At 38.8% G+C, this 18,760-nt stretch overlaps 1 protein-coding gene across 5 annotated transcripts in view; it reads left to right on the top strand.

Moving 5' to 3' along the window:
• The window catches only part of ACOXL (acyl-CoA oxidase like), a 348,114-nt gene that overhangs the window by 309,087 nt on the left and 20,267 nt on the right, over nucleotides 1-18,760 (top strand). For 3 of the 5 annotated variants that reach the window (XM_072767158.1, XM_072767157.1, XM_072767160.1), the window contains one exon: nucleotides 7,635-7,736. In XM_072767158.1, coding sequence (XP_072623259.1) covers nucleotides 7,635-7,736 — 102 coding nt within the window. Of the gene's footprint in view, nucleotides 1-7,634; nucleotides 7,737-9,409; nucleotides 12,326-18,760 lie in introns of those variants that run through there. The other 2 variants (XM_072767161.1, XM_072767159.1) reach the window with 2 other exon arrangements.

The following is an 18,760-nucleotide window of genomic DNA, read 5'->3' as shown; positions in this document are numbered from 1 at the left end:
TGAAAAGGATTATAAAGGGACAGGAGGGGAACTGAGTGGGAAAAATTAGAGAGGGAGACAAACCATAAGAGACTCCTAACTGAGAAACAAAGGGTTGCCAAAGTTGAAGTGGGTAGAGGAATGGGGTAACTGGGTGACGGACACTGAGGAGGGCCCTTGACGGGATGAGCACTGGGTGTTATACTATATGTTGGAAAACTGAATTTAAGTTTATAAAAATGTAAAAAAATAGAATTGGGGTGGGGTTTTTTTTGCCATTAAGTAAGATATTAGCTGTAGAGGTTTTTGTTGTTGTTTTGGGATTTTTTGGCATGTGTGTCTCTGTGATGTATGGTGTAGCTATCCTTAATCAAGTTAAGAAAGTTCACTTCTGTTCCTAGTTTCCTAAGAAATTTTTATTTTGAGTGGACGTTGAATTTTGTCAAAATTCTTTTTCTGCTTCAATCAACATGATCATGAGGATTTAAAAAAAAATTTAGGTTATTAATATGAATTATAGTGATTCATTTTTCTTCTATCTTTTCATTTATATATTATAGTTTCTTTTGTAAATTTGTCTTTTTCATTTAAAAATATGTCCTGCACATCACACCATATTGGTCCACAGATCTTCCTTAAACTCTTTTCCAGTTGTGAGACACCTTGGTGGCTCAATGGTTGAGCATCTGCCTTCAGCTCAGGTTGCGATCCTGGCATCCTGTGATCGAATCCCATGTCGGGCTCCCTGCAGGGAGCCTGCTTCTCCCTTCGCCTATGTCTCTGCCTTTCTCTGTGTCTCTCATGAATAAATAAATAAAATCATTTTTTAAAAATTACTTTTTCCAGTTGTGTAGTACTCCATTGTTTGGATGTGCCATGTTTTATCCAATCACTTTTCTACATATGTACAAGTATTTACTTGCTTACAATATTTTTCAATTAGAAATAATGCTACGATGACATTGAATAACTATATATATGTATTCTTGTTATTGAAGGTGTATCTTTAGTGTATGAATGCTAAGTACATATATAGTTTTGTTAAGTATTACAAAATTTTCCTGAGTAATTTTAATATATTTGAAGAAATACTTTTTTGAATTTTCTGTTTATGTCTTTTTCTCATTTTTCTATCACATTTTTGGCTCTTTGTCCTTTTACTTTTAATTTTGTATTGAGGCATAATTGACATGCAACATTATATTAGCTTCAGGTGTACAATATAATGATTTGATATTTGTATATATTGCAGAATGATTACTTTAAGTTTACTTAAATCTCTCAAAATTCATAGTTAATAGAATTTTTTCCTGTGATGAGAAATTTTTTTAAGTTTTTTTTTTTAAGATTTTATTTATTTAGTCATGAGAAACAGAGAGGAGAGAGAGACAGAGGCACAGGCAGAGGGAGAAGCAGGCTCCATGCAGGGAGCCTGACGTGGGACTCGATCCCAGGTCTCCAGGATCACGCCCTGGGCTGAAGGCGGCGCTAAACCGCTGAGCCACCCAGGCTGCCCTGTGATGAGAAATTTTAAGATCTATTCCTTAACATCTTTCAAATTTACTCTACAGTATTATTAATGTAGTTGTCAAGCTGTGCATTATATCCCCATGACTTATTTGTTTTATAACTGGAAGTTTGTACCTTTTGACTCAGTTCACTCATTTTGACCACCCTGTAGCCCCCACCTCTAGTAACCATCAATTTGTTCTCTGTGTTCATGAGCTTGGTTTGTTTTTTGTTTTTTGATTCCACATATATATGTGAGATTGTATAGTATTTGTCTTTGTCTGTACTGTCTTTGTTTGATGTTGGTATCACAGTAATTCTGGCCTCATAAAAATGAGTTGGGAAGGGTTTTCTCCTCTTCTATTTTCTGGGAAAGGTTATGTAGAATTGCTGTTATTCCTTATCTAGATGTTGCATATAATTTGCCATTCTCTATGGAGAATGTTAATATTTTTGTGTTAGCAGCCAGCACACTTGCTTGTTCACTGTGGTTCATTGTGGTTCTAGTGTCAGTATCATCTTCATAGCCTTTGCAGTCCTCTTCTGTTCTATCCCACATATACACCATCAGTGCCAGTCTGGCACCTGCATTCTCACTTATGTACTAGTTTGATTCTCAAAGTATTATGTAAGATAATTGACATTAGATTCATGTATGCACACTAGAGACTTGAGCCCAGTTTATAAGCAGCTTTATGAGGTTACTTTGCCAAGCCCTTTTTCTCCATAACCTTCTTGATACTTTCTGGTTCCCTGGAGCTACCTTTTTTCATCCTCCAGCAAGAAATCTAGGATTTAATTATCCCAGCCTGCTACATAAACCTCCAGGAACAAGCAGCTTGAGGGCTAGGAAAAAAATAAAAGCCACCATTGGTTTGGTGGTACTTTGAATGTTAGTCCTCTTCCCCAGTTTTTAAGCCACTGTTTATTTTTCAGATTTCTCAAATAGCTTTTCCATTCACTCTGTCCAGGAGTTATGGCTACATTCAGTGGGAGAGACGGGATGAGTCTTTTATTTCATCTTACTAAGAACAGAATCTATAGCCTCTATTTTTTGAAAAAGTTGTCTGTTTTGGTTTTTTAATTCTGAAAAGTAGAGGAGTGCTATGGTAGATATAAAAAATATATTTGAATCCTGAAAACCTTAGTTCTAACCTTGGCTCTGTAATTCAACTTTTTTGAGCCACTGTGTCTTCATATGTAAAATGGGGCCTGTGACAGGGGTCTTCAAGATCACCCTCAGGTTTGATGATTTGCTAGAAGGATTCACAGGACCCAGGTATTTTGTGACATATATATCACAAAAGGATACAGATTAAAATCAGCAGAGGGAAAAGGCACAGAGGGTATAGTCCAGGAGAAAACCAGCAAGGCTTCCAGTTGTTTTCTTTTTCTGGAGTTCCTATAGACAGCACTTAATTCTCCCAACAGTGTACCAATGTAACCATGCGCAAAGTGTTGCTAACCGGAGTAACGCAACTTTGATGTCTAGGGTTTTTATTGGCCAGGTACAGAATATTATCCTGACAATATAGTAGGTACAGGAAAAAAGTTGTGATCTGGGACACATTTAAAAAAAACAGGCCGAAGGTGTACTCCTTGATGCACAGGTCCAAGATAGCCGTATATAAGCAATGAGGGAAGAGGTAATGGGAGGAAGATTCTTGTCCAAGGATAAATACAAAAGGATAACATTTAATAAATGTCAGGATGGTTAAATTCCAGCATAACCATGAGGCTTGACATAATCTGATGAAGATTTAAAACACCATTTTTAGCTACATTTGGAGTTTGAAGAAACAGGCTTCTGTTTTGAGGAAGAAAGCTCTGGTACTAAGGGATGGTGAAAAGAACGCAAAACTTGTCATTCCCTATAATGTTCTCATCTTCTGTCTGAATCGGGAAGGACTTATAGTTTTGTTTTGTTTTTTTAAAGATTTCATTTATTTATTCATGGGAGGCACACAGAGAGAGAAGCAGAGACACAAGGCAGAGGGAGAAGCAGGCTCCATGCAGGGAGCCTGACATGGGACTTGATCCTGGGTCTCCGGGATCATGCCCTGAGCCAAAGGCAGACACTTAACCGCTAAGCCACCCAGGCGTCCCTTAAAGAAGCATTTAATTTGCAGAGATCTTATAGTTGTTTTGAAGACCAAAAAAGGACAAAAGAGAGATGTCAGAAAATTAGAAATGAGCAAATGTGAACATTTTTTTTTAATTGGGGAAAAGTAGATCTGGGAAACTATCGAATTTAAGATTGATATAAATCCAAGTTAAAATTCTAGAAAAGGCTATTCAGGATAGCTTATGAATAATTAGAAGAGACAGTCACTAGGAGCCTCTCTGTGTTTACTATGGCTAAGTATTGCTAAACGAATCTCATTTCCTTTCTTAATCAGGTTACTAGAAGAGAAAATCTGAAGAAATTGGTATATCTTGATTTTGGTGAACACTTTGCCAGACTCTCGGGATATCCTTATGGACAAGCCAGAGAAATATGAGTTAGAGAACACTGCATTAAATAGATTCTCAGATAACTTGAATCAGAAGACTTAGACCTGGGTTCTACTGCATAAAGACATAGATGGGATTTGATACATTTGTAAATGACACAAGTGACTCAGTCAGGTAACTGAGTCAAGATTCATAGAGACTTTGGGGACTTGAGACAGGTCATATCAACAAGATGATACTTGAAAAGAATAAGGAATCAAAGAATTTTGCTTTTTTAAAGGAACAAATTTTAGGGCACCTGAGTGGCTTAGTTGGTTAAGCATCTGCCTTCAGCTCAGGTCATGATTCTGGGGTCCTGAGATTGAGCTTGTGTTGAGGTCCCTGCTCAGCAGGGAGCCTGCTTCTCCCTCTCTCTCTACTACTCCCCCTGCAAGAGCTTGCTCTCTCTCATAAATAAATAAAATATTTTTTATAAAAAGAACTAATTTTAAATCATCTCTTTAAGGATGTATATATATGTATACCCATGTTGGTTGAAACAGTTCATGGATGAAAAGACTTAGTTGGGAGTATCAATTGAACAAATATTTGAGGTTGAACCAAATATGTACGATATGCTTTCATTTTTTTCAAAAAATGTTATGTGGCTGTTATAAAAGCAAACTCCGTCTTAATTTGCACATAAAAGTATAGAATCTCAATCCAGGACAATGATGGTGCTGCTGACACTATAGTGATGAGAGAACATTGGGTACTCTGTTCACTTTTCTGTGAGACACCTTAAGAGAATTAGCATCTAAAAGAGGCCCCCAGGCCCAAGGTGGCACAAAGGCTGTAGTGGTAACAGGAAGATAAGGATCTGTGAAGTTGAGCATCTTGAAGAATGAAAGACTAAGAAGAGATGTGAAACCGATCATTAAGTTTGTTAAGGGCTGTTATCTGCATCGATTCCTGTTTTATCCTTAGGCAGCCAGAGTTACAGAGTTAATAACTATGAATTATAGGCAGTGGAGTTTCAGCCAGTTTCTTGCAGCATGTCAGCTCCTTTACCAGACCTTGAGCATACAGAGATGAGCAGGACCAGATCACTTTCCTACAGAGTTAACAATCCATAAATTCATATTCTACAAAGAGAAGTGGCTCAGTGTGCCATGGCTCTTCCAACAGTGAGACTCCTTCCAGAGCCAGATGCCTCTTAATGCACTGAGCTCCTGTCTCTGGAACACAAAAGGAAAGGCATTCAGGTTCTGTTTAAGGGTCTGAGGCTGGTCTGGTGGTATCTGGACCTAGATGTGGTATTCTGGTAGCCACTGAGAAATAAGACCCATGTTTATCAGACAGGCAACGAAGGTTGCTTAAGGAGAGTCTGAACTGTGTTCAAGGAGAAAAGCAGAATTTCAAAGCCAATAAAGTGTCCCTGAGCATCAGATATACAAGAGCCATGAACTGACAACAGGAGGACAACTCAGGAGTCAATAGAAGGGAGGAGCAGACATAGTCAGGAAGCACAGTGTGAGACTAGTTAAAGCCAGCAGTCTGGAACAAAGCTTGACAATGGTGTTCTCAATCAGGACTTTGTTAGGAACTCTGTGGGACCAAGTGGGCCTGGGCTTGAGTCAGATAGGACTAGTCTAGAGACTGGATGGATCACCATCTTTCAGGGGTGTTAGAGAAGGGATTTGTGTCAGATACCCTCTATTTGTCTCTCCCCCTCTACACTCCACCCTTCTCCACCTCCTACATAACTTGCTTCAGTAGAATCCTTACCTCTGGATCTAGTTAGCTTCTGAAAATAAGAAGCCCTAGTTAGAGATTGGAAAGAGGAGGAAAATGAGGTCGAGCTATTCCCATCCTCTGCCTGCCTCCCTCTGGGGTTACCTTAGGATTTCTGTGTTCCTAGGCTGAAGGTCATAATTCCTCTTAAGATATCTCTGTCTATACAGCTCTCTTTTCCAGGATCCAGTAGTCACTCCCTGCCCTCCTCCCTTGAAACCTAGAGCTGGTAGCAGTTCCAGACATACTCCCTCTGGGGTACTGCACTATCCCCTTGTGGCTCTCCTACAACTTACCCACACCTTTAGGGGAAAAAAAAAATTCATTAAACTCTCCTTGAATCATCCCAATGTGAATATGTCATCTGTTTCTTGGCTGTACCTTGGCTGACACAGGATTCTGGATTGAATGAGAAGATGAGTTAGATTATTTCAAAAAATACTTATATTTCTGTGGCTCTGAATTTCTTTTCACTGACCTTATACGTTTATAGACCCAGGAATGATGAGAATTAACTTTCTATACCTAGGGATCCACAATAAGTATTTTTGTGGTGGATATGAAGTTCACCTAGAGACTTGCGATTCAGGTTAGCCATGTAAGCTATACAAGTTATTATTTTTTTAAGAATTTATGTTACGAATGTATGTATAACAGTATTTTTCAGTTGCTTTCACTATGTCTGCAGGGTCAATTAACATTTTTACTGCTGTTATATAAAAGGGCCAAAGGGAGCTTACACTAGCCAAGCAGAACATTGGCAGGGTCATAAAAGAGCCATAATTAATCTTAAATATCTCTCATAGACAAGCTACTAAACCATACTGTGACCTTTTCTGGGAAGATTGAATAGTTGAGGCTCTCCATAATGATGCTGGTTCAAGGAATTCTCAGAACCTCAGGAAAAGAAGGAAGAGCCTATATAGTCTATGTGACTTCAAAGTGTGATTTCTGAGTCTCATGAGCCATGGAAAACATATTGTCTTCTGGCATGCAGATCACTTCCATTTGACGCTGAATAAGAGAGTTTTGTTATTGTCACTTGAGTGGACTTTATTAATCTTACTTCTAAAGTGTCATTATCTTTTAGAGATACACAGTGAAAAACTGTGGATGAAATGGTATGACCAAGCTTTGCTTCACAATAATGCAGAAAGAGGGGAAGAGATAAAACAAAATTGGTCATGAGTTAATGGCTGTGTAAGCTGGATGATGGAGACAGAAGTACATTATACTACTCTCTCTGCTTTTGTATAATTTAAAAATGATTGAGTATTAAAAACAAAATGAATAGTTAATTAAAAATTTGCTTCTTGATACAGGAAAACTCATCATTATTGATGTGATTGATGTTGTGAAGGAGTTCTGTGTATAGGTCTCAGGAATATAATAGGAAAAATGTATTGAAACAAATGTGAATGAGGAATGCTATTTTTATGAAAGTTTAATGACACCAGGCTCATCAGAAAATATCAAGATGATGTTCAGAATGTTCAGAATATTGGAATATTCTTTCATTAATTGAGAAGGAAAGCAAATAAAAATACTACATTCATGTTTTAAAATGTACTATATATGAATTTTGCTTCTAAATAACCTGGGATTAAGGAGAACTGGGTGAGGTTATAGATGAAGCAAGATTGGTCATGAATTAATATTTGTTTGGGGGGAATGGCCATATGGCAGTTCACTATGCTATTCTTTCTACTTTTATATATGCTTTACATGTTCTATAGAACAGTTTTAAAAAATAAAACATATACTGCACATCCAATATGTGACCATTTATATTGAGACAGCATTAAATTTTATGATTTAATGAAATGTAATACTATGCTATTTCTCTTACTCTTCCTTAGATTCTTTATTTTCTAATATATTACTATTTGTTCATTTCTCCCTCTTCCCCCACACCTTAGTTTTGTCTGTTATATGCAACCAAGCTGGTGTTCCAAGAGCGAGCCTGGTACCTAGAACATAAATATTTGACTCCCATGGCCAGCACGAGGATTAGGAGTCAGGTAAGGGTCCCTGGTGTGCAGAAGAAACCCTTTGTGCATCAACTGTCAGCTCTTTGCTTTCTTAGAAAACAATCCTGTCAATCTTCTGTCGGTTTCCACTCATGGATTTTTATGCCTCTGGGACGTCACATACATGTTTTCATTGCCTACCATGATCATATTACACTTCAGAGTTTAAGTGACAAGGAAATGATTCACTGTGCATGAACTTTCTGACATGAAAAGCAGAAAAGGGAATCAAAAGCATTTTCCTTGTCTTGGCAAAAAAAAAAAAAAAAGGTATTAAATGATTTTAATTTTCCTACTTCTTACCAAAACCTATTAACTTATTCTTCATATTCTGAAAAAAAGACTTGTGGTATTTTTATGTAAGGAGTAGTAATGGAAATTCAATGTTATAGCTACAGAGCACCTGAAAATGAAGATAGAACCAGTGAATCACCACCAAAATGCTTCTTTAAAGAAAAAAATATATAAAACAGCATAATTGGGGCACCTGAGTGGCTCAGCGGTTGAGTGCCTCCAGCTCGGGGTGTGATCCCGGGGTGGCAGGATTGAGTCCCACATCAGGCTCCCTGCATGGACCCTGCTTCTCCCTCTGCCTCTGCTTCTCTCCCTCCATGTCTCTCATGAAGAAATAAATAAAATCTTCTTTTAAAAAGCGCATAATCAAAAAAATAAATTAAAAAAGCGCATAATCATCTATAAAACACATTTCCTGAGCATTTTCTGAAGACCCTCTCTTTCAGGCCCTCCATTAGATGCTGTAACATAAACAAGTCTATGCTTAGTCTCTGCATTCAAAGGAGCTTATTATATTTGAGGACACAAAACTGACTTTAAAATGCAAATAACAGGAATGCCTGGTTGGCTCAGTGGTTGAACATCTGCCTTTGGCTCAGGGGATGATCACAGGGTCCTGGGATCGAGTCCCACATCAAGATTACCTCAAGGAGCCTGCTTCTCTCTCTGCCTCTCTCTGTGTGTCTCTCATGAATAAATAAATCTTAAAAAAAAATGACATTGACTCATAAGTGATCTCTGTCCTCTGGACTCTGGACTTATTCACTGGAAAGGCTCTGCTCCCTTATGTTATTTGCAATTTTTTTAAAGATTTTATTTATTTATTCATGAGAGACACACAGAGAGAGAGGCAGAGACATAGGCAGAGTGAGAAGCAGGCTCCCCATGGGAGCCCAATGTGGGACTCGAACTCAGGACTCCTGGATCATGACCTGAGCCAAAGGCAGACACTCAACCACTGAGCCACCCAAGTACCCAAGGAGTGATCTCATTCCTGTATGATTTCAAGAGTGAATAATTACAACCAATGGGTGGTATGATTGAGGGGGAGTGCAGTTGGGCTTTCAGACATGATTGGTGAAGTGAGTAAAATCATAGAAATGGGAATACTCAGGACAGACATGTTAAGAAATGACAAGAAGGGGATCTCTGGGTGGCTCAGCGGTTTCGTGCCTGCCTTTGGCCCAGGGCGCGATCCTGGAGTCCCGGGATCAAGTCCCATGTTGGGCTCCCGGCATGGAGCCTGCTTCTCCTTCTGCCTCTCTCTCTCTCTCTCTCTCTCTCTGTGTGTGTGTGTGTGTGTGTGTGTGTGTCTATCATAAATAAATAAAAATAAATCTTTAAAAAAATTTTTCTAAAAAAAAAAAAAGAAATGACAAGAAGACCAGTTTGGCTGATGTCTCAAGTGAAAGCCAGGAGAAATCTCTAGGAGCTGGGCTGCAGTGGACACTGAATAACCTTGGAGAATCTTTTTCCTTATTGGAAGAAAAATGATCATGAAGAAAAGCAACTGTAAAGATGTTTCAGTTATCTGTTGCTGTGTAACAAATGACCCCAAAACCTAGTGGCTTAGAACAACCAGTTACTATTTCTCATGATGCTACATCTGAATGGGGCTCAGCTGCATGATTCTCCTGCTACATGAGGTGTCTGCCGAAGCTGTGACGGTGGTTTCTTCACTCTCATGATGGTCACCTTGTCTGGGGTAGCAGGATCATGTGGGGGCTGATGGGCAGTTGTCTCCTTTGCTGTGGCCCAATGTGAGCTTCCTCACAGCACGGTAGTGTCAGAAGAACTGACTGTTTTTTTTACTTGATGACTGGCTTCCAGAGAGGAAGTGGAAGATGCCAGTCATGTCAAGGCTTGGCCTACTGCTAACATAGTGTTACTTCAGCTGCATTCTGTTTGTGCAGGGGAGTCCCAAGGCCAGTATAGATTTGGGCTAGAGAAAAGACTTCACCTCTCATTGTGTGGAGGAGCATGCACCTAGAAGGAAGGAAAAATTGATGGCAGCTATCTTTGGAGATTGACTATCTTCTACAAAGAAAATAACACTTTGGGGAGAAGATAAAAGAATACTTTTAATTTAAAAAAAGCTACATGAAAATTTCAACTCCACGTGATTAGGTTTTTCAGTGATATAGTTTAGATAAATAATACATCAAAAGAATGTTGAGTAAAAGAAACCAATTTTCACATACAACATTGAAGTGCTTTGCACTCTATTAGTGCAACATACTTTCCACACTTTTCATTTACTAGTTACTTATAGCAGCCTGGGAGATAAGCAGAGAGCCGCCAGACATTTTAGAACAAACTATCTGTGGGGCTAGACGTGGGTTGCTGAGATCTATAAGACCTCTCAAGGCCTTCTTTTGCCAATCTCAGTGCTACCAGCCATGAGCACCTCACCCCTACTCTCTGCTTTCCCAGTATCCCCAGGGGGAAGAGTGTAGTGTAGCTAGCACAAATACTTCCTTTCCCACTTCTGACACACCCCTTTGTGGGCTTTTCAAGGTTTCAGAAATGTTACTAGTAGCTTCTTTTCTCTAAAATGTCTGGGCCAATTTTCAGTGCCTAACAGGAGTAGACTTGTGAAAGGGTGGATCAGAGACAGGGATGATTGATATTACTGAAACTGATCTAGATGCTTTCACATGAGAACTCTTCAAAGTTACTGATTCTTTCTTTCTTTAGGTGCATCTAATGTGCTGGCTAATTCATCCCCTAAATTTTTAATTCTGTTTGTTAGGATTTTTATCTTAAAAAATATTTTTTTGTTTTCTGTTTTATATCACCTATATAACTTTTTAGTTTATTATCCCCTAAAGATATATTGAATTTTGTCTTTGATTTCTCTATGCATTGAAGCATATTTTGTAGTCTATAGCTAATAATCCCAATATCTTAAGACTTTACCAGGCTATTTCTTTGTCTATAATTTTCACTATGTGTATTGTTATCTTTAATATGTGCTGGTCATTGTTATTGAAAAATGATTTGTGAGATTTATATGAAGGCCAAATTGAAGTCACCTTTTTCCCCTTTTAAGGCATCTGAAGGTCTCTCTTTATGACCCAATTTAAACCAAACTCAAGACTTATGACTTCCTATAAGACTCAGATAATTCAAAGAAGAAGAGTAATTCCTTCACTCTTCCCTTAGGTTATAACTGTTCGGCATCCAGCTTATTGTAGCAAGGGTCTCTATTAAAATTCTTGCCTAGTGCTGGCCCTGGTTTTGACTATCATCACCCCTACTGCCACCCAAGCCACTCTAAGGCTGTAAAAGTAAAAATAAAAATTGCTGGACATGGCAAATGCCTTCAGGGTAAATGCAATTTTCTTGTTTATTTCCTTTGGTTCCTACTTTCCCATAATTTTTGCCATTATTATTTTGTCAGATCATTGGTACTTTGAAGATGATTCCTATATTTTCTCTAAGAATTTTGCTTGTTTTCAGCAGAACAATTGGGGGGAAATCTAGCTCTCTAGTATCAGAAACAGAAAGTTCCTTCAATATTTTACCACTTGACCCCACAATAGCCCTTTACATTATTTTCATTATCCTTACACATAGATGAGAAAATGGAAACCCAAAGTAACTTGCCCAAAGTAACACAGCTAGTAAAAACCTGTATTTCTCTGACTCTAAACATTTTCATTTATTTTATTTGGATAAAAATCAGCATTAGCTATCAATAACAAGTACACCCAGTGTTCAGTTCTTGGTTTCTAATACCATTTTCCAATAAAAGGAAGCAGAGTCCTTGGAGAAATGGTTGATTCTAGCACAGGGGCAATGAATACATAAGATGAGCCTGGAGCATCTTTCAGTGCTAGAAAGTGAGAAAGTGCTTCAAATGGAAACAAAAACAAAATACCCCACAATTGGGTTATGCCCAATTGGAAAGAGATAACCAAAAGAGCTCCTAATGACCAATGCTGGAATAATTTGAGCAACAAAATAAATAACATAGCATTGGATTGTAAATCAAAGTTATAAAAGAATTAAACAAAAGTCCATAATGATATAAATAAACGATTAAACAATAAACATACATAAATGTAAACATACATGGGGTAAAAGAGACCAGTCTTTCTTACTAATGTAAGTAGATTCTTCCCCCTTCCCTTGAGTGTGGGTTGGACTCAGTGATTTTCTTTTATTTTAAAGAACAGAGCATTGAAAGGAAAAGTTACTTTACAGTGGAGCAATCTGTAAAGATCCTACCTTAACCAAGTGTGTGGAGTGAATATCACTAATAATAAATTGTGTTGATGACATGTACTTTTGATATAGTATGGTGAGAAAAGCACTTCCCTCTTCCCCCAAATCCATAACCCCAATCCAATCCTGAGGGGGAAAAAAGTCAGGCCGTACCCATGCCCAAGATTCTAGCTGAGTTTAGAAACCAGAACTCCTAATCCCAAATGGAGGTGGATTAAGCATCATCCCACTTGTCTGCATGGAGTGCTACAAAAATCTGAGTTCAAAAGCTTCACAGAGGCCTGTCTGATGTCCCAGAGTGAGTTAAATCCATCCACATATTGCAAAGGCAGCACAAGTGCCCCGTTGTCCAACAGGCAGCCCACAGAAGAGGCGGTTGGGCTGAGGTTTGTTTTCTTTTTAAACTCAAGCCAATCCCCTCCAGCCCTTCATAGTGTGATAACTAGCTCCTTTTATTGGGGGGGGGGGGGGGGGGACTGGAACTTAGCTGTTGACAGAGCTCATCCACATGCATTATCCTGTGTAATCCTCACAAGCACCCTTTAATGTGAATAGCTGTTAATCCACTTTAGGATTGGAAGTCTCAGGCTGACTTGCTGCTGATTTAAGGAGTGGTAGATGTGAGGCTTGTGGACTCTAGTACCTTGATGTTCTCCTGTTCCCAGGCCTGAATTGTAGGATGAGTCAGCCCCACCTTTTTCCCCTCAAAGTAGGTAGCTCAGAGGCCATCCTGTGGCAGAGCTCCCAGGCCTCCATTGTAACAAGGCCCCTAAGTAAAATATTTCCCTTCCCTTTTCATTAGGTACTTTTGCAAGGGTATGCATAGAACACTTGGGCAATTGTGTACTTTGTTCTTGGAAAATTTAGTGCCCAGGCATTAGTCTTGCTTCATTCTTCATTAATCCAGACATTTGTATTTATTTTGCTTCAGGTAATTATCAGGATTAGGGAGTAACAATCAGCCAAGGCTCATATTAAGAAGTCAAGCCTTTCAAAATAGTCTTAACGGTTAATAATTGTGTGTCGCCATTAAAACTAACTTCATTTTGCTTAAAAAAAAATCAGCTTCTTAAAATTATGTATTTTATTGCAAATGGCCTTAAGTCCTCTACTTTTTATGCCAGCCCTTAAAGTAAATTTCCATATTAGATAGAGTAGCCTCATTTTTCTCCTTGGAATATTTGTTCCCTGAACTCCTGGGCACAACTGTCCTGTTTTGTCAGTGCCCACCAGCACTGGAACAGTGAGTCTTGGTGTCATATAATGAAGAAGCAAGTATGTAGACATGTGGTCAGCTCACGCCAAGAAATCAACACAGGAGGAAGCTTTAAAGTTTATGTGTGTTGAGAGAACCACAGCCCAGCTGTGGGTTGCAGATCAAAAAAGACCCTATTCAGTGTGGTGAAAATAATACTTAGCAAAATGTTTAATCAGGTTCTATTTCCTGCCCCAAACCCAAATAATGGAACCACGTGAGAAAGCATATTATAAAGGATCTGCAGGGAGGTCAGGGAGGACCACATAACCCAGCCCAGAGGTAAGGAAGGCCACTCTTTGCACCTTCCAGAGGCTATGGGAGATTGCCTATAAGAGTAACAATGTTAAAAATCAAAAATTCATTCAAGAAGAGAGAAAATAAATACTGATCATGACCATGTCCAAGCAATCTTGACATCCCCCTCCGGCCCCAGTATTCGATCATATTACACCCAAACATTGCCTTAATGTCCTATTTGAGTCCTGTCCTATTGAGAAACCTGTCAGTTTCTGCCTAACTGCACAGCTTCTGCTGGAGCAACAGATGCCTGGCACTGTGTCCCCCCTGAATCGTTCTTCCATGCCTTTAAGACTGTTTTCATTTTGGAGTGTCCACTAGATGTGCTAGGGTGAAGCCCAGATGCGCCAGGACAAGTCCCCTCCTATACCTTTGCCAGCAAATGGACATAGGAACAGACACAGCCTCTAGTAGCCTTGGTGTGCTGCATTGAGAGGAACCATCCTTCCTCTCCCTGAGGGAGAACTGCTCTTGGGGAGTCTATTGATAGCAAATCACCCCTTAGGCTGTATCTGCTCAAGTCTATAACAACCACTAAGGTTTGGGTTTTAGTTTCAGTTTAGCCAGTCAAATGGTTGAATCATCAAGAGGGAAAAACATTCAAGCCTGTGGATTGATGGGTCATTCAAGTAGTTTAGATGTACCACGTTGATTTCAGTGACTCATTGATTTAGTCTTAGGAAAAGTGGCTTGGAGTAAGAATGTGCAGAAGTGTGGCACACACCAGACCCCAAAAGCCAAGACACTACTTGGCTCCTTCAAATTTAGAAGATGGATCACACTCATTGGTATTTTGAACTAAATGTAGAATATAAACTAAGTCAAAAGGCTTGAGGTAGAAGAAACAAAACAGGAAGAAAACTTAGGGAGGAATTCCAAGCTGGAAAGATGGGGTTGGGATGTTGTCCCTTCTCTTCAGATCTCAAATTCCAGAACATGTACATCAGACCTGTACCTGTGAGGCTTAGAAACAGTATACATGCCCTTTACTTCCTACAAGTGCTACCGCAGGGCTGCTTTCCATGCTGCCTCGGTTAAAGGTCCCTTTCTAATGGGCACTCAGATTTCCTATTCTTTTGCTTCCCTTTAGCCAAACCACGTGGATCGAGGCAGCTTAAGAAATGCTCAGATGCCAGAGTCAAATGTAACGTGAACTGGGTTTTTAGGCACAGGATGTTAAAAACACACTTGGACCGGGAAAGGGAGGTTGAGTTTCTCAGTTCAAGCTTGGCCTCATTTACTAAAAAGACTCTTGCTTTTCTTTGTAAGAATTTGAGAAGGAATCTGTGGTTCCTTCACCCGCCACTGTCCTACCCATGCAGTAAGGCCTATCTGACTTGGTTATAAGCAAGTGACAAGGTTGTGACATTTGGCTGTGTCCTTTAGGCTGAGTGGAGAAGATAATGTGGAGTGTAACCCCAGGAATCCATTCTGTTAGGGTGGAGGGGGACCTCTCCTATTTGGTGGCTTTGGTCAAGAAGCTGGGGTACTGGGGATCCCTGGGTGGCTCAGAAGTTTAGCATCTGCCTTCAGCCCAGGGCATGATCCTAGGGTCCCGGGATCGAGTCCCACATGGGGCTCCCTGCATGGAGCCTGCTTCTCCCTCTACCTGTGTCTCTGCCCCCTCTCTCTGTCTGTCTCTCTCGTGAATAAGTAAAATCTTTAAAAAAAAAAAAAAAAAAGAAAGCTGGGGTATTATGAAATTATAGTACAATGGAGTAGTCATACAGGGAATGCAACTGAATCAAATTTTAAAGTCTTCAATAGATTTGAAAACATCCCCAGAGCTATTTTTAACTTCCTTTCACTTCTGTAGGACCTTCTGGAGACAGTAGGAACCAACTAGAATATGGATGCATCCTGGTCCACCTTCTTTTTCCAAACCCAGAGAACTCAGAGAAGAAAAATAGCAATACCAACAGAATGCCACTAAGAAAGTGGGAAATCTCTTTTCCCTTCCCCCTCCATCTAACCCTGGCCAAGTCTGTTTTTCAGCCATATAAAATATATTGTTGAACTTATGAGTGCAAGCCACTCAACTAAGGTTAAGAAAATATAAGTGGGATTTAGATTTCTTCAGTTTGGCCAGGGACCCTGAGGTCACCACTCCTGCCATCCTGGTTTCTGTATGGCAACCACCTGGTCAACCCCATGCTTTGCCCCACAGTAAAGCTTTGTGTATTTGGAGAATGCACTGGGATCATTCCATTTCCTTCATTCAAGGATAACATGTTAGAATCACAGGAAAGAGAATTTGTTTTGCTGAGCTCCAGCCTCTGAGTTTTTCTGGACCCTGCATTATCCTAGGTTCCTTGGGGTGATCTTTGTAACGCTTGGTAACTGGAGCATCCTCCATAAAAGTCTCTGGGTTCATCACCTTACCTCAGGATGTATAGCAACAATTTCCCACTGGTGAAGTTGTTCCTAAGAGTAGCTGTGTTACATCAAAAAGACCTTTCAGGAGATGGAATTTAGCTGTCTAAGGAGACTAGGGCAGACCCTGTTGCAGTTGAGGACAAGGTGGGTTTTATTATGATTCCATAATAATAAAATTTAAATGAATTGCTGAACTTAAAACAGGATTGGTCCTTACTATATCTATTTTGGTAGAAATTAATATTCCAGCTAGAAATGAATTTTTTTACAAAATAAAATGTGTTTGTAGTTGCTTTTCTTTTTTCTGAGGCTGTCACCTTTTCCCTTTGATTTTAAAGGCTAGATACTACTGTGGCCTTCTCTACTTCTGGGGAACTTAAAGCACTTGGTACTTAATAACTGTACAAAGACAGCAAGTCAGGGTGGCCCATTTTAAAGCACATACAATGGACAGGACTCACTTGTGAGATCCCATAGGTCTGTAGAAAACCAAGACTCTTTTGTATGCCCCTTTCCTGGATAGCTGGTCATTCACATCACAGAACTACCAGGCATTCATTCTGTAACCAAACTGGCTATTGCTTAGACAATGTAAGAAAAATACCCAACTCAAGTATATGACTTTTTTGCAGGGTCTTTTGAGATACAGGTGAGCTATTTCTCAATCTGGACAATATTACATGAGTATGTTCATTTTGTGATAATTTAGCAAGCTAGAACATACTCATTCCTTGTATCTCTGTGTGTACATTATGCTCCAACCAAAAAGACTAAAAAGAAGAAAACATTTTCCCTTATGCTTATGTAAAACATTTTATTAAACTTAATCTGAAATTTATGCTGACTATGGTGGGGGAAGGGTAGTTTTTATTTTGAGAGAATCCTAGATCCACATGCACTTGTAGGAAATAATATGAAGAGATCCAATGCCCTTTTACCTAGTTTCCCCCAATGGTATCAGCTGCAGAACCATATTATAATATCACACCAGGATTTTGACATGGATGCAGTAAATACACAGAGCTTTTTCATTACCACAGAGTTTCCTCCTGTGGCTATTTTATAGGCCCACCCTCTTTCCTTCCCTTGCCTCCCTTATAATCCTTAGCAAACATTAATCTGTTCTCCATTTCTATAACTTTGTCATTCTGAGATGTTGTGTAAATGAGATCACATAATATGCTACGTTTTGGGACTGGATTTTTCCACCCAGCATAATTTCCTAGAAATCTATCCAAGTTGTTGCATGTGCCAATGGTTTCTTTTTATTAGCAAAGTAGTACTCCATGGAGTGAGTGTAACACAATTTGTTAAACCATTCACTTTTTAAAAGATACCTGGTTTTCTTCCAGTCTATTAGGAATAAAGCTGTTATAAACATTCATGTGTAGGTTTTGATGGGAATACAGGTTTTAATTTCTCTAGAAATTAATTTTTAAATTAATTACATTTAATTTCTCTAGAGTAAATACCCAAGACCGAGTTTGCTGGGTCAAATAATGGTGGGTACATGTTGATTTTCTTAAAAGAAATTGGTAAAAATATTTTTCAAAGTGCCTGTAACATTTAACATTCCCATCAGTGATATAGGAGTGGTTCAGTTTCTTCCTGTCCTTACCAGCATTTGGTGGTTCACTATTTTCTATTTTAGCTGCTCTGACAGGTATGCAGTAATATTTAATTGTGGTTTTAAATTGCATTTCCCTAATGGATGATGACTTCTTTTCATGTGTTTTTGTGCCATTTGTATATCCTCCTTGTTGAAATGTCTGCTCTGGCATCTTTTGCCCATGTTCTAATTAGGTTGTTTGAGATTTTTTTTAACTGTTGAGTTTTTAGAGTTCTTCATCTATTCTAGATACTGGTCCTTTTTCAGATACATAGTTTGTAAATATTTCCAGCTGGCTTGTCCTTCCATCTTATTAACATGGCCTTTTTTTCCAGAATAGACATTCTTAGTTTTGGTGAAATCTAATTTATCAGTTTTCCTTTTGTATTTTTGGTGCCATGTCTCAGAACTTTTCACCTATCCCTAGATCCTAGAAACTTTATTCTATAGGCTTTTTCCAAATGTTTTGTTTTGTTTTGTTTTTTGTTTTTTTTTTACTTCTACACTTTACATTTCAGTCTATGAAGGTAGTAGAAGGTAGAAGACTGAGGTTGAGATCCATTTTTTTTTGGTAAAAAATGTCCAATTGCTCCAGGAATAGTTTATTGAAAGGTTATCTTTCCTCCACTGAATTGCTTTAAAATCTTTATCTAGAATAAGTTTGGTGTATTTGTAAATGGTATTGCATTATTTGATTTTAAGTGTCCACGTGTCCATCACTATTATACTGAAACACAATTGATTTTTATATATTAATCTTATATCCCACAATCTTGCTTAATTCACTTGTTAATTCTAGGAGTTCTTGGAAATTTCTTCATTTTAAGATTTATTTATTTATTTGAGAGAGAGAGAGAGAGCACAAGTGGGAGGGGCAGAAAGAGAAAGAAAGAGAATCTCAAGCAGACTCTGTGCTGAGCATGGGTTTTGATGTCATGATCTTAAGATCAT

The sequence above is a fragment of the Vulpes vulpes genome, chromosome 8, assembly GCF_048418805.1.
Source record: "Vulpes vulpes isolate BD-2025 chromosome 8, VulVul3, whole genome shotgun sequence".
In the NCBI taxonomy this organism is placed as follows: domain Eukaryota; kingdom Metazoa; phylum Chordata; class Mammalia; order Carnivora; family Canidae; genus Vulpes; species Vulpes vulpes.
This window is presented reverse-complemented; position numbering and strand designations above follow the sequence as displayed.